The sequence below is a fragment of the Oncorhynchus kisutch genome, linkage group LG15, assembly GCF_002021735.2.
Source record: "Oncorhynchus kisutch isolate 150728-3 linkage group LG15, Okis_V2, whole genome shotgun sequence".
NCBI lineage: Eukaryota > Metazoa > Chordata > Actinopteri > Salmoniformes > Salmonidae > Oncorhynchus > Oncorhynchus kisutch.
This window is the reverse complement of record NC_034188.2, coordinates 65,756,682-65,775,492: the sequence shown is the minus strand read 5'-3', so window position 1 is coordinate 65,775,492 and position 18,811 is coordinate 65,756,682. Positions and strand designations below refer to the sequence as shown.

The following is an 18,811-nucleotide window of genomic DNA, read 5'->3' as shown; positions in this document are numbered from 1 at the left end:
AGATGTAACTCTGGGTCTTCCTTTCCTGTGGCGGTCCTCATGAGAGACAGTTTCATCATAGCGCTTGATGGTTTTTGCGACTGAACTGGAAGAAACTTTCAAAGTTCTTGACGTTTTCCAGATTGACTGACCTTCTTAAAGTAATGATGGACTGTCGTTCACTTTGCTTATTTGAGCTGTTCTTGCCATAATATGGACTTGGTCTTTTACCAAATAGGGCAATGTTCTGTATACCACCCCTACCTTGTCACAACACAACTGGTTGGCTCAAACGCATTAGGAAGGAAATAAATCCCACTAATTAACTTTAAACAAGGCACATCTGTTAATTGAAATACATTTCAGGTGACTACCTCATTAAGCTGGTTGAGAGAATGCCAATAGTGTGTCATCAAAACAAAAGGTGGCTACTTTGAATAATCCAAAATATAAAATAGATTTTGATTTGTTTAACACATTTTTGGTTACTACATGACTCCATGTGTTATTTCATAGTTTTGATGTCTTCTACAATGCAGAAAATAGTACAAATAAATGAGTAGGTGTGTCCAAACTTTTGACTGGTACTGCATGTTTTCCTGCATGGTATTGCATTTTATGATGTTATAGCCAACCAAGAAATATTCTCTGAGTTCAATACAGTCAGAGAGATCAATCAGTAATCCTTGAGCTGGCAATGAATGGTTTCTCAGTGAAGCCTTAGAGAAGACAAAACTAATGAAGAGATTGCTGTGAATGTGAACTATCTGACTTTGATCCTTCATCAGACTTCAAAACTCACTCACTAACTTCAGCTCGGAAGTGCTAACAAGATTCACATCCTTTGATTTATCATGTAATGTTCATGTGATGTAATTTGTAATAGTGATGGTTGTATGTCTCGAAAAACCAGTGGCGACCCGTCATTCAGGGCAGGTGGGGCAGGCTTGCATGTTATTTTGGCAATAGTACGTGTCACATATCAGTTTGCAAACTATTTTAAAAAAAAAATATATATATATATATTAACATTGAGTTAAGAAAGTTGCATGGTGGGGCAGCCAGTGGAAAATACGGAGCGTAGGTGTTGGTAATGTTCTCTAGTTACGGAATTATTAGCTCAGTGTTCTGTCACTCATGGGGACACTACGTCACCACCAAGTCTAAGGTTAGAACTTGAAAATTCAAGCCCCTTGAGTTCTGCCATAGAGTTACATTAGAAGTGCCCATCCAAGAAGGCTCAAGGTCATTGGCCACAGATAAAATTACAGTAGCCTTGATTGGACTGATCATGTCAACATCATACTTTCAAAATCTTAGCTAGCAGTCATCATCATGAATCAAATTGACAATCTACTGGCAAATGCTTTTTAATCCTTTTCTTATGAAGAGAAATACGAAGAGAAATTACAGATAAAACATATCGGCGCTCATTGGCACTGTTGCGCCTTCGTCTGTGTGAGTGGACCATTTCAGTTTGTCCGTGATGTGTACGCCGAGGAACTTAAAACTTTCCACCTTCTCCACTGCTGTCCCGTCGATGTGGATAGGGGTGTGCTCCCTCTGCTGTTTCCTGAAGTCCACGATCATCTCCTTTATTTTGTTGACATTGAGTGAGAGGTTGTTTTCCTGCCCTCACCTCTTCCCTATAGGTTGTCTCGTCATTATTGGTGATAAAGCCTACTACTGTTTTGTAGTAAAATTTGTTGATTGAGTTGAAGGCGTGCATGGCCACGCAGTCATGGGTAAACAGGGAGTACAGGAGGGGGCTGAACGCACACCCTTGTGGGGCCCCAGTGTTGAGGATCAGCGAAGTGGAGATGTTGTTTCCTACCTTCACCACCTGGGGGCGGCCGGTCAGGAAGTCCAGGACCTATTCGCACAGGGCGGGGTTGAGACCCAGGGCGTCAAGCTTAATGATGAGTTTGGAGGGTACTATGGTGTCAAATGCTGAGCTGTAGTCAATGAACAGCATTCTTACATTGGTATTCCTCTTGTCCAGATGGGATAGGGCAGTGTGCAGTGTGATGGCGATTGCATCATCTGTGGACCTATTGGGCAGTATGCAAATTGCAGTGGGTCTAGGGTGACAGGTAAGGTGGAGGTGATAGGATCCTTGACTAGTCTTTCAACGCACTTCATGATGACAGCAGTGAGTGCTACGGGGCGACAGTCATTCAGTTGTTACTTCTGCCTTCTTGGGAACAGGAACAATGGTGGCCATCTTGAAGCATGTGGGGACACCAGACTGGGATAGATTCATCCGGTGATTTTGCAGAAATACTCATAATAAACATTGATAAAAGATACAAGTGTTATTCACAGAATTAAAGATAGACTTCTCCTTAATGCAACCGCTGTGTCAGATTTCAAAATAACTTTACGGAAAAAGCATAATCTGAGAACGGCGCTCAGAGCCCAATCCAGCCAGAGAAATATCCGCCATTTTGGAGTCAACAGAAGTTAGAAATAACACTAGAAATATTTACTTACCTTTGATGATCTTCATCAGAAGGCACTCCCAGGAATCCCAGTTCGACAATAAATGATTTGTTCCATAATGTTCCATAAAGTCCATCATTTAAGTCCAAATAGCCACTTGATGTTAGCGTGTTTAGCCCAGAAATCCATCTTCATGAGGCGTGAGCACTTCGTCCAGACAAAAACTTGAAAAGTTCCGTTACAGGTCATAGAAACAAGTCAAATGATGTATGGAATCAATTTTTAGGATGTTTTTAAAATAAAACATCAATAATGTTCCAACCGGAGAATTCCTATGTCTGAAGAAAAGCACTGGAACGAGAGCTAATTCTGTCGGGAGCTCGCGTCATGAGCCTGAGACACTCTGCCAGACATTTGACTCAAACAGGTCACATTAGCCCCACCTTTATAGTAGAATCCTCATTCAAGTTTCTAAAGACTGTTGACATCTAGTGGAAGCCGTAGGAAGTGCAACTTGACTCCATAGACACAAACCTTAGATTTCCCACTTCCTGGTTGGATTTTTCTCAGGTTTCGTCTATCATATGATTTATGTTATACTCACAGACATCATTCAAACAGTTTTAGAAACTTCAGAGTGTTTTCTATCCAATACTAATAATAATATGCATATATTAGCATCTGGGACAGAGTAGGAGGCAGTTCACTCTGGGCACGCTATTAATCCAAAAGTGAAAATGCTGCCCCCTATCCCAAAAAGGTTAATAGTCACAGTGGGTACAACATCTCCTATGCACTTCCTTATAAACTCACTCACCGAATCAGCGTATAAATCTATATTATTCTCTGAGGCTACCCGGAACATGTCCCAGTCCGCATGATCAAAACAATGTTGAAGGGTGGATTCCGATTGGTCAGACCAGCATTGAATGGTCCTTGTCACTGGTACATCCTGTTTGAGTTTCTGCCTATAGGAGGGGAGAAGCAAAATGGAGTCGTGGTCAGATTTGGAGGGCGGGGAAGGGCCTTGTATGCATCACGGAAGTAAGAGTAGGAGTGATCCAGTATTTTGCCAGCCCGGGAACTACAATCAATATGCTGATAGAATTTAGGTAGCCTTGTTTTCAAATGTGCTTTGTTAAAATCCCCAGCTACAATAAATGCAGACTCAGGATATATGGTTTCCAGTTTGCATAGAGTCCAGTGGAGTTCCTTGAGGGCCGTCGTGGTATCGGCTTGAGGGGAGATATACACAGCTGTGACAATTACCGACGAGAATTCTCTTGAGAGACAATACTGTTGGCATTTGATTGTAAGGAATTATATGTCAGGTGAACAGAAGGACTTGAGTTCCTGTATGTTGTTACAATTACACCATGAGTTAATCATGAAACATACACCCCCACCCTTCTTCTCCCCGGAGAGATGTTTATTCCCGTCGATGCGACGCACAAAGAATCCAGGTGGCTGTACCGACTCTGACAGCATTTCCCCAGAGTGCCTTGTTTCCATGAAACAGAGTATGCTACAATCCCGGATGTCTCTTTGGAAAGCAACCCTTGCCCAAATTTCGTCTACCTTGTTATCTAGAGACTGGACATTAGCGAGTAATATACTCAGAAACGGAGGGTGGTGTGCGCGCCTCCGAAGTCTGACCAGAAGACCGCTCCGTTTAACTCTTCTGCATCGACATTGTTTTGGGTCAGCCTCTGGAATCAGTTCGAATGCCTTGGGTGGTTCGAACAAAGGATCCGCTTCGGGAAAGTTGTATTCCTGGTCGTAGTGCAACTGCTGCATACATGATGTAATATGCCAGGGAGGTACAGTGCCTTGCGAAAGTATTCGGCCCCCTTGAACTTTGCGACCTTTTGCCACATTTCAGGCTTCAAACATAAAGATATAAAACTGTATTTTTTTGTGAAGAATCAACAACAAGTGGGACACAATCATGAAGTGGAACGACATTTATTGGATATTTCAAACTTTTTTAACAAATCAAAAACTGAAAAATTGGGCGTGCAAAATTATTCAGCCCCCTTAAGTTAATACTTTGTAGCGCCACCTTTTGCTGCGATTACAGCTGTAAGTCGCTTGGGGTATGTCTCTATCAGTTTTGCACATCGAGAGACTGAAATTTTTTCCCATTCCTCCTTGCAAAACAGCTCGAGCTCAGTGAGGTTGGATAGAGAGCATTTGTGAACAGCAGTTTTCAGTTCTTTCCACAGATTCTCGATTGGATTCAGGTCTGGACTTTGACTTGGCCATTCTAACACCTGGATATGTTTATTTTTGAACCATTCCATTGTAGATTTTGCTTTATGTTTTGGATCATTGTCTTGTTGGAAGACAAATCTCCGTCCCAGTCTCAGGTCTTTTGCAGACTCCATCACTGTATGTATACTGTAGCTAAGAAAGTAATACTAAGTGTATGTTGTTTAGTAAGCTATTGGTAGCCCATGTGCCTCAACATAATAATGTGGTATATTTCCCCATCTTAATGTCACCTACTGTTTTGACTTGGTGGTGCACATTTAGCCTATAAGCTGTTTTAGAGAAATGTAATCATTGAATATTGTAAGAGCTTTCATTGTCTGCTTATATGCCCCCTTTATTTATCATACGGTTCTGACTTGGGGTACAGGGAGAACACTGTAAGAACGGCCCGTGTTCTGAATTCTGTCCCTGTACTTTTCAAAAGTGCTAAACGAATAGTTATATTGACCATGTCCGTCCTAGCTCGCTCATTAATGTCTTGATCGAAATAACGGATTGCCTCGTGTTGTCCCCTTATGCCATACTCTGTACATCTTAATTGTCATTAGAAACCACATTTGTTTAAGCAAGTCAGACATGTTTTTTTAAAGGCAGTAAATGAGGCTTCATTAACTGTTGCGTTGCCAGACATGATTCCGATGATAGCCAGGTGTAGCAGTGGTAAGATGTTGGAACTGCTTTTGGGACAGCTTCATGTAGGCCCTAAAAGTTTGTGAGCACTGTTTGTCACTGTTATAGTGCAAGTAATGCATTGTTTAGTGTTGTGTTGTGTGGTGGCTTTGCTGGCATGCATCCCACATTTTTTATTTTGGCCCACCAAGATTTACATGTTAAAAATCGAGACTGCAAAAACTCGCAGAAAGAATAATGTCTGTATTCAGCAGGAAAAAACAATCCCCAAATAGTTCACATTGATATCCATCCCTCCTTCATCTAACAATGATTTGGAGATGTTTGATGTGCATATTTTGGCAAGTGACGTCCCACCCCACCCTTCCCACCTGCAAAGTGTGCACAAGGACTGGGGCCAGCCAGAAATGAGGTGATTTCTATATGGTGGCATGGGAGAAAGAGAGGGAGACACTAGCAGGCATGATGCATGGCCCACCCCATTTTCTTAATTCCCCATTGTCTTGCCCAATAGAGAAATTCAGCTGGGTTTGCATTGGCTGTTGGGGTAAACACTCGAGCTGTGTCTCAAAAAGCACACTGTTCCCTATGTAATGCACTACTTTTGACCAGGGGCAATAGGGCTCTGGTCAAAAGTAGTGCACTTCATAGGGAATAGGGTGCCTTTATGGGATTCAACCTAAGCCTATAGACAGGGCTTATTATCTGGGTGGCTCAGTGAGTCATCTGTTTTGAGCTGCTGTTTTCGTTGCCTTCTCTAAACAGCCCCCCCCCCACCACCGCTTGGGGAATTCTGTAATATTAAAAAAAACAAAGCATTGTGCTGTTTTTCTACCATTGATGTGTCTCACTATCAAGGCTGTGGGATTTCTGAAGTATAATATGGCGATAGTAAGTCTCCCATTTGGTTCAGTCAAAATGTTCTGGTGATCTACCTGTGCTGAGACTATATAAAACATGAATCTACATTACAGAGAGTCATTTGCATGAGTCTGCAGTACACTTAATTAGCTAATTTGGGAAATCACTTGTAAGATCAATTTGAAAAACATTTGAAAAACCCTCCATTCCATTTAACACTAACCAATATTTCATGAATGTGATTTAAGATGAAATACAGTTTTGATACAGTTGATGTCAGTTGATAAACATCACCAGTCTGAATAAAGGGAAGCAGAGTGATGGAGAGGTAATTTTCAGAGAAGGTAGTTGAATTACTGTAGCTGCTTCCAGTAGGCATGCATGGATCTGCCTCTGGAAAGGGGCCTGTCAATCTTCAAAGACCAAAATAATAACCAAGAGAGAGGGAGTTACTTAAGACCAAATAAATCCCTGGGGTTTGCAAATCAGAGCACTGAGATTAAATAAATAAATAAAAAATAAATTAAACAAAAACAAAAATAAACCATCAGCACAAACTAAATTGTTTGTGGGAGATTGTATTGACCGATAACAAGGAGGAACATTCAAATTTTACAAATCCATACATGCAGCAGAGCATCAAGCCCTGTCTGATTTCTGTTAAACTAACCGAATGTACAAACACATAAATGGATGTTTGAATTTGTTTTAATTTGAATGATTCAAAGCCCTCATTTATGTTTTGTTGTGTGAAATTCTTTGTTTAACTGCACAAAACAGTGTGAATGTGTGCATGTGAGTTTGCGCTTTTTTGTGTTAGAGCGTGCATGTATGTCTTAGAGAGCGAGCAGCTCCGCAGTACTACAATAGGAGATGGAGAGAGTTGAAAAGATGTTCAGCGGGCATTAGTGCCCTCTCATGCCCCCAGTATACCCTGCGTGTAACATACCTTGTGATTGGTCCATGTGTCCCAGGGTCTCGATCTGCTCCACCAGGTCGTTGGAGTTCCACTGACTCATCCCCAGGAGGATGGCACTCTTCCCCTCCAGCACATCTGCTGGGACACATAGACACACAGGGAGGAGGGTTACAATCTGTCTGCTGGGACACACAGACACACAGGGAGGAAGATTTACATTTGCATTTTAGTCATTTAGCAGACACTCTCATCCAGAGTATTTTAAAAGAGCATTAAGGGTTAGTGCCTTGGTCAAGGGCACATGGAAAGACTTTTCACCTAGTTGGCTCGACTAGGTGAACCAGCAACCTTTCGGATACTGACGCACCATTACATTATCTTTCGGTTAATGGCGACCTGCCATCCACCATTATATTATCATAGAACCCAATCACATAGAAACTAATCACATAGTTGATGCTGAGAACTGAACAGATTATTTGATTGGTTAACAAAGAGCAGGAGGGGAAATCTAGACAGACACAGGAATAGACACAGGGACACTGGGACACATACACACAGGGACAGCAGATAGAATCTACTGGGACACATACACACAGGGACAGCAGATAGAATCTACTGGGACACATACACACAGGGACAGCAGATAGAATCTACTGGGACACATACACACAGGGACAGCAGATAGAATCTACTGGGACACATACACACAGGGACAGCAGATAGAATCTACTGGGACACATACACACAGGCACAGCAGATAGAATCTACTGCACACAGATACACAGAGAGCGGGGTTAGACGAACGGTTGCCACAAAAAAAATCCATATTTGATTCTGTCAATACAGACATTTCCATACAGTTTATTTCTGTCCTTTGCTACATTTCCCCTAGTTTAGCCAAACCCAGACACAGCAGTTGTGGAAAGAGACTACATCAGTGACACACGGCGTGTAACTACCAATCAGAGGATTAACAGACTCCCATTGGACGGTCATCAGAGCCAGTTCAAGCGACAGCGTGATGTGCTAATGATGAGCATGAGTCATGGTCAGAGTGGTTGTCTGCTGTGACGGTTGTTCTGGCCTGCTGCAGTCACAGTACCATGGTCAGAGTGGTTGTCTGCTGTGACGGTTGTTCTGGCCTGCTGCAGTCACAGTACCATGGTCAGAGTGGCTGTCTGCTGTGACGGTTGCTCTGGGCTGCTGCAGTCACAGTACCATGGTCAGAGTGGCTGTCTGATGTGATGGTCACTCTGGGCTGCTGCAGTAACAGTACTATGGTCAGATGGTAGTCCTTTATGGGCTGGGTCATAGAGACAGAATGACACACCATGTCCAATACACTGCTCTCTCTCTCTCGCTCTCTCACACACACATACTCACACATGCCTGGCATCTCAGAGTGTCTGTGAAACTGTCCTGCAAGGCCTGTCCACTACGATCACACTGGGAGGCCTACTGGTCACTGTCTGTCTCTTCAGCCCTTATCTTCCTTCTCTTTCTTTGTAGATGCATTTCAACCAAATTTACATAGGTATGCAAATACTGTACATTAACATGTGTAGATGCAGACAACACATACACACACATTTCAGCATCCAGATCCCAACAACACCCTGCAGGAGTTGAGAAAGGCCCGAGTTCAGACAGGAAGAGTCATTTCCCAGAGAGCATCGCTGATGAGAGCAGCTTACAGCCACAACGGAAGAACACGACTGTGAGGTGGAAACATGTTTAAAGTAGAGAGAAGAACACAACTGTGAGGTGGAAACATGTTTAAAGTAGAGAGAAGAACACAACACCTGTGAGGTGTGAAACATGTTTAAAGTAGAGAGAAGAACACAACACCTGTGAGGTGTGAAACATGTTTAAAGTTTAAAGTAGAGAGAAGAACACAACGCCTGTGAGGTGTGAAACATGTTTAAAGTAGAGAGAAGAACACAACACCTGTGAGGTGTGAAACATGTTTAAAGTTTAAAGTAGAGAGAAGAACACAACGCCTGTGAGGTGTGAAACATGTTTAAAGTAGAGAGAAGAACACAACACCTGTGAGGTGTGAAACATGTTTAAAGTTTAAAGTAGAGAGAAGAACACAACGCCTGTGAGGTGTGAAACATGTTTAAAGTAGAGAGAAGAACACAACGCCTGTGAGGTGTGAAACATGTTTAAAGTAGAGAGAAGAACACAACACCTGTGAGGTGTGAAACATGTTTAAAGTTTAAAGTAGAGAGAAGAACACAACGCCTGTGAGGTGTGAAACATGTTTAAAGTAGAGAGAAGAACACAGCACCTGTGAGGTGTGAAACATGTTTAAAGTAGAGAGAAGAACACAACGCCTGTGAGGTGTGAAACATGTTTAAAGTACAGAGAAGAACACAACAGAAACCCCGGGGCTCCAAGCAGAGGAAAGTAGATTTCAGCTATGCAAACAGATCAAATATACAAGCAGCCAGAACCAGATAACACAGACTAAATAAAAGCCTCCACTGCCCTAGCCCAGCACCAAGAGGACCAGAAGGTAAGCCTAAATAAAGCAACATCTGATTCAGAGAAGGAATGAATGAAGGATGAGATTACCCTTCAACTGACAGCCCTAGATGAGAAAGAAGAGAGTGGGAGGGATGCAGGAATGTCCTTCAACCAGACCGCACAGAGAGTTAGCGAGAGAAGAAAAGGAAGACATTGATTGTGTAGAGCAGGAGGTATGTAGTCAGAACGGATGTAAACTCTGGATGACAATGATCACTATGTCAACAACATCCTCCCAACATCATCCCGATGGCTCCAGTGTAGCGCAGAGGTCTAAGGCACTACATCTCAGTGCTAGAGGCGTCACTACAGACACCCTGGTTCGAATCCAAGCTGTATCACAACCGGCAGCGATTGGGAGACCCATAGAGCGGCTCACAATTGGCCCACAATTGGCCCTGTAAGGGGGATGGGTTATCTTGGCATAGCATGGGTCAAGAGACAACAAACAATAACATAGAAAACCAGTGGCATGGTGTCTGTTGGCTGTGTTTCAATTTCAAGTAAACTATCGAAATATAGAGAGTCGCACACTCCATATATAAACTCCCAGTAATTTATTGGGTCTTTACCAATGTTTCGGCTTCACTGGGCCTCCTTCAAAACGTTGGTTCTTAACCGGCTAGCTAGTTAGTGCGCGCTAATAGTTGCTCTGAGCCTGTGGTTGTTTCCCTTGCTCTGCATGGGTAACGCTGCTTTGAGGGTGGCTGTTGCCGATGTGTTCCTGGTTCGAGGCCAGGTAGGGGCGAGGAGAAGGACAGAAGCTATACTGTTACACTGGCAACACTAAAGTGCCTATAAGAACATCCAATAGTCAAAGGTTAATGAAATACAAATGGTATAGAGGGAAATAGTCCTATAATTCCTATAATAACTACAACCTAAAACTTCTTACCTGGGAATATTGAAGACTCATGTTAAAAGGAACCACCAGCTTTCATATGTTCTCATGTTCTGAGCAAGGAACTTAAACGTTCGTTTTTTGAAATGGCACTTTTACTTTCCCCTCCAACACTTTGTTTTTGCATTATTTAAACCAAATTGAACATGTTTCATTATTTATTTGAGGCTAAATTGATTTTATTGATGTATTATATTAAGTTAAAATAAGTGTTCATTCAGTATTGTTGTAATTGTCATTATTACAAATTAAAAATAAATTAAAAAATCGTCAGATTAATCGGTATCGGCTTTTTTGGTACTCCAATAATCGGTATCGGCGCTGAAAAATCATAATCGGTTGACCTCTAGTCAAGAGACTGTTAGTCAGCGTTTCCCCTTTGCCAAGATAACCCATCCACCTGGAATGGAGAGCACTCACTCAGAATAATGGGAGATTTTCATAGCTTGTGAAATATACAGAGTCATTGGTAAAAGGAGGTGGGGGTTGTATGGAGATATAAGTTGTCTGGTGTGCATCTCTCTATCGATCAGAGCGAAGTCTATTACTCCAATCCATCTTCATAAAGCTGAGAGCCAAGCACAGAGCCTTGGTTGATTCCTTTAGATACATTAAAGGGATGAGGTGAGACCTAGTGAGTATGAACAGCACGTTAAGTCAAAACAGTGGCAGACACAGCCACGCTGAGGCAAAGCATTATACCTGGGAGAATCCACATTCTATTGAAGGTATATCAAATGAGACAGCCCCATAATAATTGATGTATATTATAGCACAAGTTGATTTACACTATCTTGATTTGACATACTCTAACACACTGTTATTTTTCAAATTGAAGCCTGCATTATCATATGAAAAGTGAATGGAATGAGCATTAGTCAACGCTGTGCTTCAGTGAGAATACTCAATAAACGTAGACTAAAACTGATTCATACATCATGAATAATATAAATATATTAACTTTCATTTGTTTGGTTTCATCAGGGGTCCTATATCTACTCAGGTCTTCTCAGATAGTTGTAAATCTTGCAAAGCAGATACCGAGCCAACTGAAAAATATATCGCTCTTGCGAAACACATTGGGGAATCTACATCTTCCATTCTCATTCCAATCTTCTCTCAGTAGAGCAGCCTCGCCTGAGAACACTGTGGCAGAGACATTGTTCTATGTCAGATGTCTCCATCCGAGGAACGAGCGTCACGTAAGAGTAGCGCCACCTGATTACAAAACAATGGTGGCAGAGATTTGGGATGCACTGTAGGCATACTTTAGACAAGGGTTGTTCAACTCTTACACCAGGAGGTCTGAAGCATGCTGGGTTTCTGTTCTACATGATAATTCATAACACACACCTGGTGTCCCAGGTCTAAATCAGTCCCTGATTAGAGAGGAACGATGAGGTCCAGTTGAGTTTGAGGGCTTTAAACCATTATAATCAGACACAATTGGACCTCCTCATTCAGTCTGAAACCTCTAGATCTGAGATAGGTTTGTTATACAAACAGAGTATGATTGTTTCAGTTTTCTAGAGGCTATCATGAATATTCCTACAGGACCTTGGTGGAGCCCACTTGCGTTAATTTACCACTGGGTAGAATGGAAAGAATGATATGAAAGCCAGATGAACACATAGCCTCTAAGGAGCAGCCAAACACCTCCAGAAGAGAGCCGGCCAGGCAGCCTCTTCAGTGAGTTCACAGCTGTGCACCAAATGGCACCCTATTCCCTACATAGTGCACTACTTCTGACCAGAGCCATATGAGCCCTGGTCAAAAGTAGTGCACTATACAGCCAATAGGGTGCCATTTTTGACATAACCTATGGGTCGTCTCTTTAGCATAGCAGAGAAGATATTTCTGACAGTTTAATACAATCTCATGATTTTACTGGCCCGGAGCTTTATGATGTGGGTGATGGTATTAATCATCCAGGAGCTCATCGTGATGGTTTAGGTGGTGTAATCCAGTACACTCCCACTCCCCTTCTCTCTTACTCACTCACTCTTCATCTCTCTCTCTCTCTCTCTCTCTCTCTCTCCCCCTGTCCGTCTCTCTCTCTCTCTCTCTCTCTCTCCCCCTGTCCGTCTCTCTCTCTCTCTCTCTCTCTCTCCCCCTGTCCGTCTCTCTCTCTCTCTCTCTCTCTCTCCCTGTCCGTCTCTCTCTCTCTCTCTCTCTCTCTCTCTCTCTCTCTCTCTCTCTCTCTCTCTCTCTCTCTCTCTCTCTCTCTCTCTCTCTCTCTCTCTCTCTCTCTCTCTCTCTCTCTCTCTCTCTCTCTCTCTCTCTCTCTCTCTCTCTCTCTCTCTCTCTCTCTCTCTCTCTCTCTCTCTCTCTCTCTCTCTCTCTCTCTCTCTCTCTCTCTCTCTCTCTCTCTCTCTCTCTCTCTCTCTCTCTCTCTCTCTCTCTCTCTCTCTCTCTCTCTCTCTCTCTCTCTCTCTCTCTCTCTCTCTCTCTCTCTCTCTCTCTCTCTCTAAAAGTAGTACTATGTCAGGAGAAAACAAGTTGTCCTGACATTTAGAAGTACCTGAACAATACCAAATTACATGCTCCAAAGAATATAACTTTTAGAGCCATCCATCCCTCCTGTTAACAGTACAATTTTATTAGATTGCTCTGGTTTCTTTTGTAAAGATTGCATCCCCAAGAGGGCTTCTCTACATCTACATTCTCCAGGTCACCAGAGACTTTTTTTTCTCATGAATATGCTATACTGAAAACGCGTTTATGAACATAAAATATGTTTCAAAATTGTTTTCTGCGTAAGAGGTTTCATTTTTTTCATTGATTGAGATAGGGAAGCTTTCATGTAAGCTTGAAAGGTTTTTCCTGTCACACTTTGTGGCCACGAAGTTATTCCAATATTATGCATCAATCAAAGACTACCGGACGAGGCGCGATTGGTGAGCCGCAATGCTGCAAAGCACAGACCAATCAAAAGACTATAATGACATCCAGAGATGAAAAGCCTCGGAGAACAACTGGCTGGCACTTTCCCCAATTCAGCTAACAGCGGGCGCTAACATCTGGACTTTTCATTTAAATCCCCTGTTGTGTGGTGTGCCAGAAACCCCTAATTACATATGAATGAGAAATGTGTCTCATGAAAGCTTGATGTGGAAACATGCAGGTAAATGAGTGTTGCCAGTTCATTCTGCAACTACAATAACATCATACTCATTCTGTTTGCAGAGGGGAAGGGACACAACACATTTCAATAATGCACTGTGAGCGGAGCTTTGTTCAAAAACTATCATATTTCCCATGTAGACAATAATAAATACTGTGTCACTGAAAAAATACCCCCCATAATGATGAGAGAAAAAATTGCTTCAAAATACATATTGGTCCATTTTATCTGGTGCCATTTTCCAAATGGAGCCCCCCCCCCCCTTCCCTTTTCCCACTGTTTCCTCTCCATGTTTTGCAGTAATTAAGCGTCTCTCTAAGCATGGGTATTTCATGCTGCAGTGAGAAATAGTGGCGGGAGAGATATGGGGATGCCAGGGTAAATCTGTTCCACTTTATAGGCCATGCTATCTTTACCTTGGTGACTCTGCCTGTCAGATGGAATATATTTCTCAGCCAGCTCTGCTCTGTGACACAGCACAGTGATAAGGGATGCACAGCACGTCTCAAACATGACAACCAAATATGTGTGGAGATGTGTGGGTGTGTATAAACGGGTATGTGTGTATGTATACAAGCTGTATACGCAAGTGCACTATTCATTATCGTCAGATTTGTTCATAGTTTGCCCGTGAATTTTGTTTAATTAGACAGGGTGAATTCACACTGCTTAGGTGATAACACACACACACACAAAACACAGACAGACACACACACACACACAACACACACACACAAACACACACACAGACACACACAGACACCCCCAGACACACACACCCTTGCACACACATAGGCCTTCACAGACACACATGTGAAAAGTCAGTATAAATAAGCAGACCATTAATCACGTTACCAGTCAAAACAAACATGTGATGAAAGTTGCAGCAGAGACAAAAAAAAATTCTGCAACCACTGGCATTCATTAAAACTTCCACTCTCAGCAGGGGAGAACTGGGGCAAGAGAGAGGAAGACTAGGAGTTAGATATGGGCCATGAGAAGTAGAACTAACCAGCTTAAACCTGCTAAATCATGCTACCACTATTCCCTAAACGACAGATATAACCATATGAGTGATTGATCAAAAACATGACATGCATGAGGATGCATTTCCCTGGCTGTTATATCAACATGCAGGCGATGGCCCATACTACTGATGTGATGCCTCGGTGCTCCATGTGTGTGTGTGTTAATGTGTGTGTGTGTTATGCTCTATGAGGATTTCCCTCCCTGGAAAGTCTCTCCCCTCCACAGCGCTTATAATCCTTCACACTTTTAACTACCACCTCTAATGATGATTATCTGCTTAATCACAGGGATATTCTTAGACTACAGACACAGCAGATGGAGACTGCCAGGATGACCTCACTGGTAGAAATACCCTCTGTGCTTTAGAAATGATAAAGAAAGCAAAAGGAGCACTGATTAAATTTGGCCCTAGCGTTTCCACATGAAGTATAGAGAGGGTTGTGGGTCACATCCAGCAGAGGATTAATCTTCCTCGGGTCGCATGTATGCATCCCAAATGGCACCCTGTTCCCTATATAGTGCACTACACACTACCGTTCAAACGTTTGGGGTCACTTAAAGAAGCCCTTTTTTTTAAAGACAACCACATTTTTTTGTCCATTAAAATAACATCAAATTGATCAGAAATACAGTGTAGACATTGTTCATGTTGTAAATGACTATTGTAGCTGGCAGCTTCATTAAATGGTACCCGCAAAACACCAGTCTCAATGTCAACAGTGAAGAGGCGACTCCGGGATGCTGGCATGCTGGAGTTCTTCTGTCCAGTGCCTGTGTTCTTTTGCCCATCTTAATCTTTTCTTTTTATTGGCCAGTCTGAGATATGGCTTTTTCTTTGCAACTCTGCCTAGAAGACCAGCATCCTGGAGTCGCCTCTTCACTGTTGACGTTGAGACTGATGTTTTGCGGGTACTATTTAATGAAGCTGCCAGTTGAGGACTCGTGAGGTGTCTGTTTCTCAATCTAGACACTCTAATGTACTTGTTCTCTTTCTCAGTTGTGCACCGGGGCCTCCCACTCCTCTTTATATTCTGGTTAGGGCCAGTTTGCGCTGTTCTGTGGAGGGAGTAGTACACAGCATTGTACGAGATCTTCAGTTTCTTGGCAATTTCTTGCATGGAATAGTCTTCATTTCTCAACAAGAATAGACTGACGAGTTTTAGAAGAAAGTTATTTGTTTCTGGCCATTTTGAGCCTGTAATCGAACCCACAAATGCTGATGTTCCAGATTCTCAACTAGTCTAAAGGTGGCCAGTTTGATTGCTTCTTTAATCAGGACAACAGTTTTCAGCTGTGCTAACATAATTGCAAAAGGGTTTTCTAATGATCAACTAGCCTTTTAAAATGATCAACTTGGATTAGCTAACACAACGTGCCATTGGAACACAGGAGTGATGGTTGCTGATAATGGGCCTCTGTAAGCCTACGTAGATATTCCATTAGAAATCATCCGTTTCCAGCTACAGTAGTCATTTACATCATGAACCATGTCTACAATGTATTTCTGATCAATTTGATGTTATTTTAATGGACCAAAAAAATTGCTTTTCTTTCAAAAACAAGGACATTTCAAAGTGACCCCAAACTTTTGAACGGTGGTGTAGGTAGGAAGGTAGGAAGACAAAGCAATTGGTTGGACAAAGCTGGCAGGACAGAGCATACAAGCAACATGCAACAGACAGTCTCCATTCCAGACAGGGACAATAGTTCCAAAACACCTATGATTTTCACCATGAGCTTATTGTGTGAAAGCCTGGTGTTAAGAGCAACAACACACCTGTTACTACGAAATCCACTCTATCTTCCCACTAGGGGTCTAGCATTAGTAATCAGCCACTCTTCTAACCTGGAGATAGACTTCTCTCCAATCAAAACAGCAATCATGGACCCACCCAATAGCTCCCCTGACCACATCCCAAAGCGCATGCAAATTCCCTGATGACGTGTGATTCTAACGTTACAGTTGGCTTCAAATTGTTTCCCCTTTCACTGCTCAAAATACCTGTAAAAAAAAAATCCATGTTAGGAACCCTGAAGATATATCAGCATGGGAGGCATATAAGCCTGGCCTGACCCATGTGATGGGATAAGGCACTTTTCAGTGTGCTCACAAAGGAAGAGAGATAAGGGGAAGATGAGAGAGGAAGAAACACAGGAAAGAGAGAGAGTTGAACTAAGCTCTCTGGGTGTTATCAAAGGAAAATATGAAACTAACCTCTGGCATCGAAAAACTCCTCATCTGAGCTGTCAACGGACTCCTGTGCAATGTCCTGCATCCGCCAGTGGGAGATACTGTGCTTGCGGGAAGCGGCTGAGAGGTAGAAAGAGAAAAACACTTCAATTTCTACTTTAGGAGAAACATCTATGTATGTCATCATGTCATTATTCAGAGTATTCAAGGTCAAATTCATTACGTGAATCTATATTTTTTTCCTTTCAGCTTCAAGTGCATTGTCTGTCTATAAAAGACAGTAGAATAATTGCATTGGCTTTTAGGGCCTTGGGCAGAGAGGCTCTATTGGTCTCCAGTGTCACAGAGCACAAATCAAGCAAACCAGAGCCCTAGATTGAGAAATGTAAGGAGGCACATATAAATAAATATAAGGCTCTGAAGCTAACCAATTGAGCTCAGAGGTTAGCCAGCTAATCTTATCTATGGAGATAAGGAGATGGAGATGAAGGCTCCATATTTCCATATCTAGGTAGACTACTGTCCCTCAACAACACCCATTACCTGAGATATTGAATCAATCTTTAGTACTACACAGGAGGGTTTGGCCAGGGAGTTCCTAAAATTCCCATTCTTCAGGACTAGAACGAGGGAGTATTTAGAGAGATCCCTCAAGCTCTGTTCCTCTAAGATCAGTGTTAATAAACTAATGCCAGATAAAGGCAATAACGTTAATTATAAATGACTTTCAGACAACCAACGAGTCTTCCTTTAAGTGCTATTGAATTGAAACAAAATCAATAACAAGTCAAAGTGACCAAGCAAATTGTTCCCTTGTTCTAACCTCCAGAGAACTGCAATTGGAGAGAGAAAAATATCACCTAATTGAGTTGTGTGGGCTTTCCCGTCCCTACACACAGAGAGCCCGGGTCTGAGAATCTAAGAGCCTTTACTCCACAACAACACCAGACTGCTTGTGTTTGATCTCAGCTCATTTCATCCCTCTATCCCTTCCTCCATTATCCACTTCCAGAGGCATTTGGAAAGTGCCATACTGCATGTTGAAATGCTGAGTTCATGGCTTCCATTACACCATGCCACTTTATCTGCCCTCACTGTTTTCACTCTCTTCATCTCTTTATTTCTCTCCTACGACTCTGCTTCTCCTCATCGCTACACAGGAAATAATTAGCTTTTAATTTCTTACATGACTCCATCAGTTCAAATGTTTTCACTATTAATATCTCATTGAGGGATGGGTGTCTCAACCTTTGGAGTTCTCAATTAGAATCATGAAATGGAGGATAGGATAGTCCATGCAGATGTGTTACAAGGCTTTGCTCAACCTCAGCCTGGGGTAGGCCAGCACCGTTCAGGAGAGAACCCTGGTATTTCTGTTTGCTTTTTGCACTGTCTATGCCCCCTACACACTCATGCATACTGACACGCCAACACACACACAAACACCCACTTCATCACACACACACAATATGCACATACATTTATACTGACTCTACTGTACACACACCCACTCACATTCAATCATCGTATAGGCTGCTGCTACACTGTTTATCATACATCCTGATGCCTAGTCACCTTACCCCTCTACATATCTACCTCCATCACTCCAGTATCCCTGCACATTGTAAATATAGTACTGGAACTGACTGACCTTGTATATAGATTACTTAATTTATTGTGTTGTTCTTATTTCTTATTTCTATGTCTTGTGTGTTTTTGTTCTACCTTATGTTATTTTTACTATGACATTGTTATTGAATACTGCATTGTTGAGTTTAGAGCTGGCAAGAAAAGCATTTCACTGTACTTGTGCACGTGACTTTAAAACTTGAAAGTAACCAGATCCTAACTAACACACTGATTCATGGGTTCACCCTGGTTAATTTCATTGGACTAGATGTGATTACAACCAAGTGTATGGAGACACAC

At 42.3% G+C, this 18,811-nt stretch overlaps 1 protein-coding gene across 2 annotated transcripts in view; it reads right to left on the bottom strand.

Moving 5' to 3' along the window:
* Positions 1-18,811, bottom strand: part of LOC109904853 (membrane-associated phosphatidylinositol transfer protein 3) — a 125,562-nt gene that overhangs the window by 88,730 nt on the left and 18,021 nt on the right. Inside the window, exons 2-3 of one of the 2 annotated variants that reach the window (XM_031790848.1) lie at positions 16,907-17,002; positions 7,136-7,243 (exon numbers count right to left, since the gene is read on the bottom strand). In XM_031790848.1, coding sequence (XP_031646708.1) covers positions 7,136-7,243; positions 16,907-17,002 — 204 coding nt within the window. The remainder of the gene's footprint in view (positions 1-7,135; positions 7,244-16,906; positions 17,003-18,811) is intronic. The other variant, XM_031790849.1, reaches the window with a different exon arrangement.